The sequence below is a fragment of the Trichoplusia ni genome, unplaced genomic scaffold (assembly GCF_003590095.1).
Source record: "Trichoplusia ni isolate ovarian cell line Hi5 unplaced genomic scaffold, tn1 tig00002967, whole genome shotgun sequence".
In the NCBI taxonomy this organism is placed as follows: domain Eukaryota; kingdom Metazoa; phylum Arthropoda; class Insecta; order Lepidoptera; family Noctuidae; genus Trichoplusia; species Trichoplusia ni.
The window spans coordinates 393,725-410,537 of record NW_020800309.1 but is presented as its reverse complement, the minus strand read 5'-3'; the positions used below and the strand labels follow the sequence as shown (position 1 = coordinate 410,537).

Here is a 16,813-nt window from a genome sequence, read left to right as displayed (position 1 = left end):
CATCTGTCTGTCACTAGGTTGTTTCATAAGTCGTTATAGTTGCGTATCATCTGGACGGTTGAAATTTTAAAAAATGTATGAATGTTTTTTAACAAAAAATAGTAAAAATTAAATCGAGGTTAAGCAAAGATTAGCAGGTGTATTAAAAAAAAATGGGTGAAATTATCTTATTTCCTTACCCCATATCTTCGGAATACTTAGCGTTGCGAGTCTGACTCTACTTGACCAATTTTTACATAAGCTTTGATTTGAAATTACAATGAATTTCCATTGACAGATTAAGTTTTCTTTAACGCAATGAGTATTTTGAACACGTTCGATAACCTAATTTTTATCAGAAGGTATTATGTATTGACTTCAAAATAGAAAGCTTTAGAAGTTGAAGTATTGTCTTCTAAGCGAACAGAACTAGTAAAATAAACATTTATTTTTATTCAGCATGTATCAAAAGCGCTGTGGACATCGTATTACCCCTAAAGGAATTCCTCTTAATCCCGGCTTTGCAGCGATAAGAAATAAGTGTTGGCGATCTGGGTACGGTGCAAGTAATAAACTTATGTCAAAGTTTCATTCATTTTCTTTTTCGTAGTCGGATGAAGCAGTTTGTATCTCAACAACAATTACCCAAATTGATAGATGCGGTTTGCTGATGGGTGAACATCTATTTCATAACTAGTTCCTCCAAGTTTTGGGAAGTACGTTGAATTGTGAATCTCAGCTTTTTAATTACATTTTTTACATACTTTTTATTTAACAAGATGGCGGACTATAATGAACGGTGACAGCGTCTCACTTCGAGTGCAGTAGCTTGCTTTTAAAACGTAGATTCTTTGATCAATTGAATATGGTATAAAGGTAGGTGTTAACTCAGATTAACACATAGGCTTCTTTAATCCGTGTTTAAGAGCTGTAATGTTTTTACAGCTATAATCGACATCTAGGCGAGTGAAGCTGCGAGCAACGAGAAACTAATTTCATATTAATTTAAGGAACAATAACGTTGTTCATTTACAACCGCTTTTAACTCACAACATGGGTCACAAAACAAAAGAACGAACAAGCGAAACGATTAGCACGCTTGAGTGGCGCGAAAGTAATATATAGTCGAACTTGCAATTGGTTTTTCTGCATCCATTCGAAGTGTTGGGCCGAGAATCGAATCGGCCTTTTTGAATACACTTCTTTTCGAAAAACAAGGCGTTTTTTATTGTTTAGAGCTGAAATCAAATAATTGTTTCAACGCCTTTTTTTTTAGTTATATACCCAAAGGATAAGAACAGTACACCAATTACAATTCGTCCGTCGGTCACCAGGCTGTACCCCATAAACAGTGATAAATAGATGTTTTTTTTTGTTTTTGATGTTTTGTTTCCTTGACTCACGCTGAGTGTTACAATTTTATTTCATGTTGATCTGAAATATAATTGATTAACAGAGTAGTATTCCCATTCGCTACTGTGTGGCATCGCGAATTTTTTCAGAGAATAAAAAAAAAAAAAAGTTTTTTAGTCTATGGCAACTCACAACTAAACGTCACTTTCTTTTTTCGCGACTTAACGGCATCGTGATGATTTTGTTAATTACACTTTAATTACGTTATTTAAATAGTTTTTGGCATATTTCAAGTCGAAAAAGTATTGCCAAGTGATACAAAAGCCTTGAAAATACTGGCCAAGATGTTTAAAAGTGATCTTCGAGACTATAAAGGCGCTGCGGAGTTAATGCAGGATGCGTGTACGCAGCCCTTGCCCTAGGTTCATCGCCGTGGGATGGAACCCCAAATTACGGAATATAAACGATGGAACACTGACCCATAACCTCAAAGAGGGGGGCCAACAGGTGAGGTTTTCTCTGATTTTAGGTTCAGCGAACAAGGACGCAAATATGATGTGAGATGATGCGAAATACTATAAACATGCATGAACCGAGCGGGTCCGAGAGACTTTAGCTCGAAGATCGGGCTCTTCGCGAGACGTCGTAGCTCTGATAAACCCTACTGCAAAGTTCGGGACGCGAGCCCGCAACTTTGATAGTACACAAAACAACATGCATTACTACAAAGTTCGGGACGCGAGCCCGCAACTTTGATGGTACACAAACAACATGCATTACTACATAGTTCGGGACGCGAGCCCGCAACTTTGATAGAACAACATGCATTAAGTATAACCGAGCTTGTACGCGAGACAGCTCGAAGATCAAAACTTCGTACGAGATACGACAGTTTTGATGAAGAACGTACTATGTTCACTGGTTCTCACAGTCCACAACAAGAACCAATGGTGACACTCTTCGAGGTGGATTCGAGGCTCAAGATAGAAACAAGACCAATGCAACTATCAAGAATGTATAACAAAAGTTATAACCGAATACCACCTCTAAACCTAAGCAAGGACTGTGGAAAACATAAGTGGTCCGGCATCAAACCAAAGTGCTAGCACAGCAAGGTGGACCCAAGAGTGGTATGATACAACTGTGACACCCTCGCTGAACAGAACACAGGAAGGGTGGCCCCGAGAGGGTACACCATGCCATGCATCCAGCAGGCAATTGTCAACCAGGTATATGTAATATATCTAACTGTCTTTCATGTTGTGAACATACCACCACTAATGTACCTTAAAATACTTGAACATAACATTGTTTACATAAACAATATACATATAAATGAAATCAACAATATGTGTCAGACCATCAATAACTCATGAGTTAGGGGCTGTACAAATATGCACTCACAGTAAAAATTTCTATCTATATACATATATGTCTAAAGATTTAATATTCTTAAGACCACCAAACTCAACGGACAGATCAGATTTGTTCTTAACTGAAAACCAAAAATATATATAGAAAAATATTATAGTTTTCAAATTGTGGATATGGAAACCTTGGACCATCAATATCACATGTCTTGCACAGTCTTAAGATAAAACTGATTCCTTAGGTTCAATAACACCTAAACTCAGAAAAATTAATCCGCTTTGAGTTTGAAAATGTCATATAAATTTACTGCAATTCCATGTAGTCCATGTACAGCACCCACAGTCCTTACAGACTAGAAATTTAACAAACTGTTGTCTGAATGACCACCCATTGGTTAGAATCAGTATAAATGTCTGGCTGACAGAGGGGCTACACTCACATTTATCTAAATGATTTTCCCTCATTGTTAACTATGATTAAAGTATATTAGTGCAATAAATACTTTAGGTTTACTATGAATAGAGACTAGTTAACATCAGAAATACAGCAAGAATGCAACTCCTATAGAGATACTAAATATCAATGATATTAAACATTGCCCAATCAGCAAATTGGCAAGATTGTTGGGAACCTTCTGTGAACCTGCCCAAGAGGTTATGTTCAAACACACACAAAAAATAATAGAACAAGTTAAGTACTTAGCCTTGTTGCATAACAATAGCAATCTTGATGCTGTCAACTGACCTAAGATGGGGCCCCATTACATAATCCGAAACTATAAGAACATTATAGAAAATGTATACTAGAACTAGTTTCTAAAGCTTTTCTAATAGAATGGTGACACATTGTAATGGCGAAAACAATTGTAGTGTGGTGCCTTGTTTAGAATGATGACTTGCATTTAATACATCAATTAGAACATAATATTAACTGGATTAAAACACATTGCAAGATTATACAGCCAGAGTAACATGGCTGCAAATACATAAGTAAGATAAATAGTGCTCAGTTCCACATGTAAGTCAACGAAAAAACCATACTTGTTTCGTTATCAATAGATTTTGGGCCCCACAAGTTTATGTATAGCAATAAAAACAATGTGACACACACATCTCTAAGAAGTGAGGCACCCAATAACATTAATGCTACTAAACACTAAATGTATATGCATCAATACTTAGTGGACATGAATATGTTTTTTAAGCATTCCCAACATTTGTTTACCTTACTAAATGTTTCAGAATATTAATAATGACAAAGCAAAAAGTCACTAAGTTCTTATTCACCCAATTTTGGGATTTTTAACCGACAACACACACTGAGCAGACTAGGTGCCCTGACAAAAAGCATCTCTTAGGGGAAGCAGTTAGAAGCCAACGTTAGATAGCTCATTAACCATCATGTTACCATCTGTGTCAACAAAGCAGTAACCGGGATCCAATTTTGATCTTCACCCTTATTAATTAGGAAACATTAATAGAAAGTTTAGAGAATGGAGCTAGCTTCAAAACCCTAAATTTCTACAAATCAGCATTGACTCTAAAGATGGGAGAGGAATTAGGTATGGATAACAAAGGATTTCTGAGAGGCTTACTCAGATTGAGATTTGCCTGTATTACAGAAAGCCAGAACCCATATTTTGTATTGAACCAGCTAACTCATCTGCTAGCTGCCTCAAAACACAATATTATAAACATATTGCTTATCGGTTAAGAAAGTATAGATGGTTATTAAATAGAACTTGCAACAACTGGTTACAAGCAACATGATGACAAAATAGGCTAGAACATAATTATATGGCACAGGAATAACTCTGTTGACAATAGACACAAACATACATATATTATGTTAATGAAACATACAATACACCTGTATCTGAAGACACAGAATTATTTAGTTATTTATTTGAACCAAGACACAAAAATCTTCTAACTCCTAGCTTGGATAGCTGCTCAATGGGTACTAGCCGCCCTCTCATACATTAAACTAAATAACATAGCCCATGTCACACCCTGACAATTAATAAGATGAAAATTGTGATAACCAACCTTACTCTCAGTAAAAAAGGAAAGGAACCATAATGTACTTTTTACTTTTAAGATCATAAATTATGGCTAACTTCTAAGATTTAAAGATCCTTGTAGCCTTAACCAATACCTGAAATAAGTTAACTTTACCATATTAAAAGTTTTACCCTTGGCCTTCAAAACAGTTAATCAGGTATCAAATTTATACCTGCTGACAGCTGTATCCCACACTCCCGCAGTACATCTGCAAGAGCAGCAGGAATGCTCTTGAGTTTAATCAGGGAAAAAGGTGGTTTGGTTGTAGGTTCTACTACCTTTGCAAGGCCTTATATTTCATGTCTTAGGAACCGACAACTGCAGTGACAAAAATTTTAATTTAATTTTAATCATAATTGAGTGACTTACAAACTGCAACTGACAGTAAATGGAATATCTCATTATCATCTTGTTATTTCTTATTAATAGCTTATAAATAAGAAATATTTGCAGTACCTTAAATACTCTTATTATTACTGCGCTAAAAAAGAGCAAAAATTAGTAACTAATTATCTAATTTTATGGCAAAATTAAAACAATATGAAGAAAATCTGTATTACTAAAAAAATCATAATTACATTGTAAATAATTAAAAATAATTATCAAATTGTTTGACACAATTAACACAATGTGTAGAAAATTTGTTACTAACAATTTATTGTTACATTGTTAATAATGAATAATTAATTATCAAACTGTACACAATATCACTATGTATTGGAAATGTGTCTTACTCAAAATCCATAGTTACATTGTTAAAAGCTAATGGTTAAGTATCAAATTGCACAAGGTGCAGGAAATTTGTATGACTTAAAAAAAGTCATAGTTACATTGATGTCAAAAAGAGCACAAATTGGTAATTAATAGTCAATCATGAAATTGGTGGACACAGTCTCCACAATATGTGGAACAATTGATAAAGATATATTTATTTGCATAAACATGTGTAACATAACATAAAATTTGTTCATTGTTCCACTTAAAAACTCATATTACATTAATCTCAGTAATAGAACAAAGATAAAGAAGTATTTATTTGCCTAAAACATGTATTAAACATTTTTTGATGTGGTGAAAATATAAGGACAATATATGCATCAACATGTTCTGCCCTTTTGGCTTACAAATTTGGCATTTAGAAAAAAATGTTAATTACTACAGACTAATTTTATAAAAAATGAAAATTAATAGTTGATCAATAATCAATGTGTATGACAGAATATATGTATTAAACATTTTTTGATGTGGTGAAAATATAAGGACAATATATGCATCAACATGTTCTGCCCTTTTGGCTTACAAATTTGGCATTTAGAAAAATTTGTTAATTACTACAGACTAATTTTATAAAAAATGAAAATTAATAGTTGATCAATAATCAATGTGTATGACAGAATATATGGATAAAAACAAATATAGATACTAATATTAGGATAATATGCCACTATAAATAGATATCTTAATAATTATAAAGCCTTAACCGTTATTCATCATATCCAGGCTTATAAGATGTACCCCTTATGCCTCAATCTCTGAACAACTACTCTGTTAATCAATTATATTTCAGATCAACATGAAATAAAATTGAGGATTGGATTAACTTACCTAAGTGACATCCAATCGTAATTTTATGAAGGTTGATCTGAAATATAATCACCCACCCCAACCCCAGCATCAATAGCTGAACCCTGGCATAATGGGACCCACAAAATCATGGTTAGCTCTAAATCAGTGACGTTTAGTTGTGAGTTGCCATAGACTAAAAAACTTTTTTTTTTTTTATTCTCTGAAAAAATTCGCGATGCCACACAGTAGCGAATGGGAATACTACTCTGTTAATCAATTATATTTCAGATCAACCTTCATAAAATTACGATTGGATGTCACTTAGGTAAGTTAATCCAATCCTCAATTATTTTTTGGTTTAATTGTAGACCCTAGTTTACAAGAGTTTATCGACAGTGAAATGCTATATACATATGTAGCAGGATTGTCCACAAAAGAAAAATGTATTATAGCAGTTCCCTGTAACACGGTATAATTTTAATTGCCTTTTCTCCGTGTCCTATCAGGAAAAAATGAGTAAAATTTCAACAGAATTCAAAATCCAATTTGTAGAACAAAATTGTTGTGGTCCGTGGACCATGATATTAATAACAGGAGTTGGTACAAAACCACTTTGTACCGCGGTATGCCCAAAAGGTCTAATGAAAAAATAATTTTAGGGTCAACTCTTCTGCAAACGTTTTGGGTAACGAAAACAAGGATTCTTTCCACTCTTTCGTTGTAATGAAATAAAAATAATTGTCTTCTATAAAAATATTTTTTTTCCTATGTAGGGATGTGAAATAACTACAGAAGATAACTGTTTCTGTTCAAATGGTAAGATTTTAGCTATTTCTTTTACGTTAAAAATATTATTCTGTCTTTCTCTACTTTTCTTATTGACTATAACAGTCAACAGATATTGAATCTAATTAAAAAAAGTTCTTTGTTCTAAAAAAATATTGATACAACAATTTTGCCACAATTTTTTTTTATTTCTAAACAAAATGTATAATATTCATCACGCTTGGTTATTTTAAAACCAGAATACATAACTATATTTGAAGATGTTTTTCACTGGAATGACGTCTAATAATGTTTAAGTATTTACACGTGAATTCAAAGTTTTTTTGTGATTTTTTGGAAAATTACGGGAGACCAATTTGTTTTCGCCTTTAATATTCAGGAGATCTTAAGATTATTGATAGATTAATTAAAGTAGTATTAAGAATCACTTTTTGTATTATACCTTTTCATATAATATCAATTGAAAATAAATAACTTTCCAAAGACGAAAGATAAAAAGAATCAAGAGATCCGAAAAATATTGAAAGGAGAGACTTTTAATTAATAAAAATAGGAAAATTGTTTTCTTACAATTTCTTTTATTCGTAGTTATAAAGGTCCTGAGTCATATATTATTTTTATAGCCTACACTTGTCTTTTGATATATTTTCAAGGAGTTCCTTTTAACAACACCCAGGGTAGTTTATTTAATAATGTAAGAATGGACTATGAACTATTGTAGAGACGGGAAGCTTGTGTAGATTTATAGAACTGGAATACAGTTATACAGGAAAACATTTTATCTTTTGTTGGCAAATAAAGTTGTGATGGTTTTAATTATTCAAATAAAATAATTACTTTCGAACTCTGAAAACTGATTAGAATTTAATCGGTTAGTCATCGGATACCTAAGCATAATTTTCAGCTGTTAGTTTTGATAGTAAGTGGTTTTTTTACATTATGGTCATCATAATAGCTGCAATTATAGTTTCTTATTAAAAAAAATAGTAACAAGTTGGTCCGCATCGATTTATTGTTGGATATTTTTTTATATCTGTATAAAACTATGAATCACTACTTCAACGTTCTTAAGTATCTACTGGTACGTTTTAAACAACCATTTCAGATTATTATAAAATTGCTATTTCACTGTAAACTTAATAAAGCCAAGAATATAGAACGTCAAAATAACAATAGATAAATCAAAAACCTCCACCAGACTAATAACGTCTAACAACTTTATCATAACAAAAGTGTTTTAAAAAATGTAAAATAAAAACCCGGAACCGCTTCAACAGAACTTTTCTTAATTAACATAAACTTTCAACACTCCGCGATGAGAACGAACGCTTTCACAAAAGGCATAAACGAGCTGATTAAAAACTGGCAAGCCTTCAAGCGATGAAACGTCTCGGACCAACACCTAAGATATTTAACAAAATAATTAATCAGACCACTCTCTTAAAAAGAAATAAATAAAATAGAAAATGACAAGCGCAGCCAGTAATTCTTCGGTCCAACGAAGCGGAAAACTTAACAGGACTTGCCATGAAATAGATACTTTTATAGACTTGCCTTTCCATTTTGAAAGGGCTTTTTGTTGGAAATTTGATGGGGAGACGATAGTCGAATATACCTTCACATATTTGCTGAGAAATATGAAGTGAAATATCGAACTACTGAAAAAGTTACGCAAGAAAATGTTTTTCAATTTCAACACCTCTCAAAAACTCATGCATTTTAATCGGTGTTGCTGTTTAGCCCCGAGTTTTACTGAGCTGCTTGAATACAATGAGAACGGAGTGAGGATATTATGTTTTTTGTGCTACAGTTAACTCTTAAATTATTTTAAGAAAAGTGTTTACGTGATCAAATAAAATTTCACTAACAATAATTGAATGCTATACTGCTAATCATTTTAAGAAAATTAATTCTGGATGGATATTGTCATAAGAATTTGAAAACATTAACTTACATTTAGACATCTCAAAAACATAGCAGTCTACCGCATGCAATGCGTCAATATATTCCTGTCTATTGTTTGCTAAAAACCTTTATCTAACCATAACACCTAGTCCTGCATCTAACTATCTCATTATTCACCTATATAATGTATCAAGACATTATTTGTCACCTACCTTTAAACAAGTCTCTAAATCCGAAATTAAATATCCAATTTGCCAAAATATTAATTTCAACGAAGTCTAAGTTGGAAATCAATAAGTAGGTAACTATTAGTATACCTAATTATGACGTATGCACATACAGTGTTGTGGTACACAGTGGCACTAACCGTATATCATAGTTATTACGCGGTGCCCATTACCGATCATTAATGTATGACTTTACTGGCATGGATATAGAGGTATGGAAATTTTCGGTCGGTCTTAAGACTACAGTTGACAGTTCATTCAGATTTTATTTTCCCGTCGGATCATTTTTAGATTTGAAGCTGGCGGGCCCGCGGGAAACAGCTAGTATCTTAATATTTGTTAATGAGGTAACGTGTTTTTCGTCTTGATGGTTATACCAAAGTACTATTCTTTAAATTTTAAAAACACCCTTTTCTGGGTAAGTTTTATAACTTAGAGATAAATGAGAAGATAGTTTTGCAAAGTAATTAATCTGTTATGCAAAGTCATTTTTACGACGATGTTTTCGACTCTATCATGTAGAAAATAAAAAACTTATTTAAGTAACGATATATCCTACTTATAGAATAACTGATTGTAATTCATAATTTTTTTCAAAATTATCTGGTTTCCGGATTTTTAACAAACTTTCCATTCACTAAAGTGTTACTTCAAAAAACAGCGTAAAAAATTAAAACAACAGATAAACGGTTTTATGACAAAGTTCGAAATGTCATTACAGAACCCAAAACTACAGTTTCAAATTACCACCCTTGTTAATCTGTGATATATTGCAGAAAAGCCTGTATCGCTAATTATGTACATTTATAATATGACCAAATTATTTTGGATAGGAAACTGCCTCGAATTTGAATTAATTAATTCAGTTTTAGATTACACTGCGTGAATAATATGGAAATACAGACTGTTTGTTAATATAGATATCGTAGTTTGAGCCGTACTTGCTTTTCACTAATTAAGTGTTTGAAGAATATTTTTAAGATTATTCGGTCCCGGCCTAATGTAAAGTTTGATACAGTCGTGAACGGAATTTCTGAGGTATGACAGTAGGGGTCCATCCGTCTGTTTCAAGCTGTATCTCATGAACCTTCATACCCAAAAATAATCTAGCTAAAATCTTCACAGGTTCTACTGCCGCTATAACAATAAAGTTATATATTTTTAAAATAAACATCGAATTTAACCGGCATTTATTTACACACTTTTTAAATTTACCATTAATGATAACTCTATGATAGGTATATTAAAGCCATTGTTAAGCATGTTGATATTGTGTTGTCATCATCATCAGTCTCTAACACCTATGACTAATGATTGAAACTGCATCCGTGTTGTCTGGGTTTTTGCTGAATTGTGTTGTAGTATAATATTGTAGAGGTATGTTCGAAAATATGTATGTCTTCTATCGATATTTTCTTACTTTCATTATATTCTTGACGCGCTCTGTTTCCTCCGCAAAAAGGGCTTTGACTGTAAAATATACATGTAAAAGATTACTGTACGTCTTCAAATTTAAATTTCATATGAAATCAACGCCATCACAGTGAGATGGTAATACAAAATTCTATCAAACTGAGACACAGAAAATTTTGAATTCACTTTGCGTTGCTAAAGGGTGATTTTTATAAAAAGACGAATGGAAATCGAAAAAAAAACATCGAAATTTTGTTTAACATTAAAGATTATTTTCTGTTACAAACTGTAGCACTTTCATGGCTCAAATGATTAAATCAAAAATGTCTAAAAACGTAAATCACCCAATAATTTAAAATTAAAAGTAAAATAAAATCTCTCAATCCATTCAGAAGCTATGATGACAGGTAATACAGACAGTATCTGTCTGTATGACTGTTTGCCGTGTCACGGAAAACTTATAACCGTTATATAACATAATATACCATATACCAACTTACTACCTCTTTTTGTGTCGTGGTTGAAAAAGAAAAACAATATTATCTTAAAGTCGCAACACTAAAACCACACATTAAATCATACGAAAATACGCGTCGCACTCAAGTAAGTACGAGATTCGACTCACTCATGTATTGAACACTCTGAAATCAAGGAGCTACGTTACCACAAGCATTCGGCGTTTTGCAGAATGAAATATTCAAATAAGGCAACCACAAAGAACCTAATTTTAATGAGAATATTATAACGAACCGATAAGAATTTCAAATTTTTATATTACGAATTTATTTGAGGTTCTTTTTGATTGAATTTAAATGGGTTTTCGTGGCTGATATGTTGTGGCTTGCATGGTAATTATTTCGTGGAATTTTTTGGCTTTCGTAACTTTGTAACTCATAATATATTGTTGTGTTTTGGACTGATATCGATGGAAAATGGGTTGCTGGGTTTCTCATTTTAAAGAGAGATGTCAGATTACAAATTAACACTTCAACGTCATCAACGTCTTTGAATGGACATGACGCCCACTGTTAGGTCAAATCCCACCCAGGACAAATGTTTATGTGCTGAGCACGATCATTTGTTCTCTGTCTGGGGGAAATTCAGATATATTATGTATGTATTCAGAAATATATAAGTATGTTTATCAATGGACTAGTACTCATAACGCAAGATGGCGTTGTGTAAGAGTTGTAGAAAAAACTATATCTTTCTTTCTTGTGATCTTGTCCAGCTCGTCATTCATTTGTCAGTGACATAATCCATGTTGCATCTGGTTTTTTTTTTAATTAAGTTTAAGTAATTACACTAAACGTATCATTTTTCACAGTTCCAGTCTCGATTCTCCCTTCTCTTTCCCTTTAATTATTATAATCAGCCCTGCCAAATTCTCGAACATTCGGGCCAAATCTATCTACGTAATCTAAAAACTCCGCCAAATTAAACCTTAAATCTGAACCCATAAGATTCAACAAAATTCATATCCCATTAAAGAACCACACTAAGGCCATGAAAGATACAAAACGTACAAAGTTTTTTTCTTTCAAAGGAAAATAATGAATTTGTAAGTTACCAATGAGTCGCGCGGGCACGCGAGGGAACAAAAACTGGACCTTCTTCTGTCTTGGGCAGGCGATCTTTCCTCGTACAGTCGTTAAGAAAAGTGGAATTAATATTATATTTTTGTAGAAGTAAATTGTGAATTTTTTTATGTGTATTGTAGTGCGTTCAATTGTTTTTCTGCTGTTATTCTTATAACTGAGACTTATTTTTTGTTTATCAATATATTTAAACAGTTGATAACCACACAAACACTACATGATCGAATTTTTCGATTCGATTTGATTATTGTTCCTTGTTAACTAGTTAGTTGTTTAAGAATCTAAGTGTAAAAATAATTAAATTATTGTTTGCTGAAAGACAGCATTAGCAGCAAACATAACTAGGTTATTTAAATATTACTCATGTGGTAAAGTGCCTTAATTATCTCCTAAAATAATTACTACTGGCCAGCCAGGCTTGCATCGTGTTTTCGTTGTTCCTAAGTAAAACAGCATTTCCTGTTCCTGTTTCAGCTTCAATCTCCAATCTCACTCAACCAACCACAAGATCTTTTGAAAAATTCACCCTAAGACTTTTTCCGATGTCTGTACATATTTTTTTCAGTGTCTCGAGGGTACGAAGAACGTGATATTTCTTGTGTCTCCGATAAACTGCGCGATATTTTCTTGGTTCGAAACGAACTTTATTTTGTCCTTGTTGTAGAATTTTGTTTTATTGTTCCTGTATCTGAAGCTATGCTTGACGTGGTTGGTCCGTAGATGACCATTTTTGTCATAACGAGTTCCTCCGTGTTTCGGAAGGCACTTTAAATTGTGGGTCCCGGCTGTTGTTCCTACATCTGACAGTCGTTACAGGCAGTCAGAAGCTTGAAAAGTCTGACAACCAGGGGTATCGTGTTGCCCGGGTAACTGGGTAGAGGAGATCAGATAGGCAGTCGCTCGGTAAAACACTGGTACTTAGCTCAAGCCGGTTAGACTAGTAGCCGAACCCAACATATATTTGGGAAAAGGCTAAGCCAATTTTATCTGAAGTTAAGAAATTATACGCCATAAAAGGAACGTGCAAGGTGACATAGGTAAGTTTAATTTATTAAGACGAATGAGATTTAATTTTGTCTTATTTAGCTTTGCTGGCACAGAATGTTTGAGGTTTTGTTTGAGTAGGTGTGGAATGGAAGTATGTCATTAGTGAAGTAGTATTATGTTATGAATACGTGCAGAGAATACTTGACTTTTTTGAGGTTAAATGAATGTAATAAAAAAAAAAATGAACATAAAAAGATCTAGAAATTCTGGTATCATATTGTGATGATGTCAAATATTACGTCACAAAGGTAGTAAGTTGGACTCAGCTCACTGGATTCTCTTATTGCTAACTGTATTTATTACAAATTTACAATAATACTATCTACTTTAAAAAATTGATTATTTTGCAATTGTTTACCGTTTCATGTAGGGAAATTAGGAGCATAATTCCGAATAATTCCGTTTTTTCCCACGTTTTTATACACTCACTTTCTTGTTTGTATGTGTGTTTGTTTGTCGTACCATTTAGATTTTTGTAACTCAATTTTAAAGCACTTTCCCATAAGCTAGCAGGCTGGAATTTTCAGGATAGCTTCAAAACCGATGACAATGCAATATACAACTATAAAAACGGATGGACCGATTTTAATCAAATTTTAATGGAGTGACAATTAAAGCGTGAGTATTTAGATTTTCGAAATCTAATATTTTTTTCTAATAGTTTTTAAGCCAGATTTCATGACGTTGTGAATCCATTTCGTTTATCGAAAGATTTTTCTTAGAAAAATAACGATACAACAGGTTTTATACATTTTAGGTTTAAATCTGAAGTTCGTTTAAGGAACTTTTAGCCTTGTAAAGGATTCTTTTCTGTCTGAACATTTCCTTCACTCAAAACCAATTCGCCAAATTATCATTTTAAGGTACAAAGTCCCAAATATGTTACTCTCATTACTATTCGTGGAATCACATTTTATCAAACTCAGGGAACAATTTGTTGAATTTTCAAAGTGTTTATTTACGAACTAAGTGGAATTTGTTTAGGACAGAATTTTAGATTTAAAAGCAATAAAAGTTTGTTCGGTATTGATTCGGTTTTGGGATTATGTAAATATCTGCTTGCGTCATTATTATTTTGTAGACTAATGGACGTCGTACTCTAGGTAATACGAGTTCCGATTTACATAAACTTTTTAATTCCAAACGATATATGCCTATGTAATAAATAGCCTTGTGGCGTGACCGTTAGCCTAAAAAATCAAATGTCACACCAACGTCATTTCTCAATCATGTGCGTATTACGAATTAATAACGTTTGCCTAAAAAACGGTGAAGGAAAACATATAAAACCGGCACATTTGAAAACTTTCCCGGGCCTAAAGGCGGTTCAAACTGTAACTACGCTGGGCATCAACCTTACGAAGCGATAGGCCTACCTATATAAGACCTTTCATAAGTATGTTTGATTTTATAAAGTCGAGGGGTGCCAGAGACTTGCCATACATTCGTGTTATCCCTATTGCCTAAGTCCAATGTCAGCGACTACCAAAAATAAACAGTCCAGAAAAAAAACATCATGCAAAACTAAAATAATTATTCTGAGCCATTTTGGGCCAAATACAACCATGGCTCACGGCCAAACGCAGTACTAAATATTCTTTTGATGCAAGCATCTCTCATTTGCAACGAACCTTACATCGTGGTTACGTGATGTTTCGCGTAGCATGAGCTAAGTAGGCGAGAATAAAGAGTTTGCTTAAAAGGCCTTTAGAGTTTAAGCCAAGTTTGTTTGCACGCATGAGAATATAATAGCTAACTGGAGTCCTACTACCACCTCTTAAAGAAAGTCTTGGAAGCAAGCCGTCAATCTACGAAATATACGGTCATGATTATGTATTAAATTTGATTTTTTGATAACTTGATGGAAAATATGCCATATATAGTACTTTTTTTATTGTATCTACGGTAGTACCACCTACCTAATTGATATTACCAATCAGCTTTGGTGATATGAAATCGGAAATATAAAATTGGTAGCTACAATAAATAGCACGTAAAAGGCACAGAGTGTTTTTTCGACAAAAATACGTAGGTATAATGTTAAACACGACAAAAAATATTTTTAACATCTTTGACATATATTTCAGATTTTTCACAAAGCTCTACGTAATAGCCATGGGCGTACATTTTTGACATTCTTTCATGTGTAGCGAATTGAAAATCTGGATCCATTTTGTAAGATCGTATGCTGACCTAAATGTTTTCGGGGCAGGCTTAAAATGCAACGCGTGTTCGAGCCTCTAAAACCCAATACTCCTTTTGTTAATCGAAATTGTTATTCTTGTTCGGAATAATAGGAAAGGAAACAATGAAAATAACCCGTTTAGCGCTGTGGCATTTTTCGGTGTTTAGCCGTGCTTTTGTGTGAAAATCAGGGTCGTTGTGGTATTTAGCTTAAAAATTCTATGCTCTTTAAAAACTTTGTGCGATATACTTTACCTATACATAGCAGAATTTATTTATAACATAATATCAGTTTAATATTGAGTTTTTGACTTTGATAACTGAAAATCTTTTTTATATAGTTTTTTTTTGTCATCATCTACGAAGTTCATGGTATACGTTTAACCTGTTTATAAACACGTTTCTAAAATTTTGTAAAGAATTTTAGTCTAAAATTACAGTTTTGCTTACAACACGAAAACCCAAAAGCAAATTGCTAACCCATCCAAATTTGCGATCACACCTTTTCTTTTATTTCCACAGCGATCTGAAAATGAAAGGCATTGAGTGTCGGCAGATAATTGCTTTTGCAAACGCTCAGGGAATCAACTAGTTGAAGAGGAGGGAATCGTAATGGTTTGGGCTTGGCATAGAATTTATTTTCATAGATTAAGAATATAAGAAATCCAGTCAATTAGTTGTGGAAGTCCGATGAGTAAGCGTTTAATATAAAATGCAGTCATCAATTAATCACAATGAGAATGTTAGCCGATCATAAAATATATTTTGAAAGAGCAAAACTGAAGATAATGAAGAAAAATAACAAAATACTGCCAAAGACATAAGTGATGATATCAATATTAATCAACGTTAATGACATAAATACCAAAGTACCAATACAGACATTTCAACACAAAACGAAGTAAAACGTTATCCCAGACAATTATCAAGTAAGGCGTCCCAATAATCTGTCGGATCAACAGAAACTCTAGAGAACATAAACAAAAAGAGAAAGATCTTCAAATATTACAAGTGCCATAAGAACTTTTATCAGTCCAAGGAAAATGCCGACAGTTACAGGAATCCGAAATAATCTGGGAAACTATAACAATAATGTCTCCAAAACCCGATACAGACTGATATTCGTACAATCTACTGTATATTATAACAATACTTTTATTACCATCATCTTTATTTCGACGCAATAAAGTCGATTCTCGGATTTCGTTTTTGGCATTGGGTATTGGGTCGTCCGTACATTCCAAATCTCAACAAGAAAAATGTTGGAACACATTTTTGTAACTCTCATAGGCTAGTAAATGGATTTCTTCTCGATCTACTC

General features: G+C 33.1%; 1 protein-coding gene across 8 annotated transcripts in view; it reads right to left on the bottom strand.

Moving 5' to 3' along the window:
• Positions 1 to 16,813, bottom strand: part of LOC113507610 — a 411,058-nt gene that overhangs the window by 173,977 nt on the left and 220,268 nt on the right. The window contains exon 5 of one of the 8 annotated variants that reach the window (XM_026890473.1): positions 9,899 to 10,720. The exons of the other annotated variants lie outside the window; for them this stretch is intronic. Within the exon in view, the coding sequence (XP_026746274.1) occupies positions 10,653 to 10,720 (68 nt within the window). The 3' untranslated portion in view covers positions 9,899 to 10,652. Of the gene's footprint in view, positions 1 to 9,898; positions 10,721 to 16,813 lie in introns of those variants that run through there. 8 annotated transcript variants of the gene reach the window in all.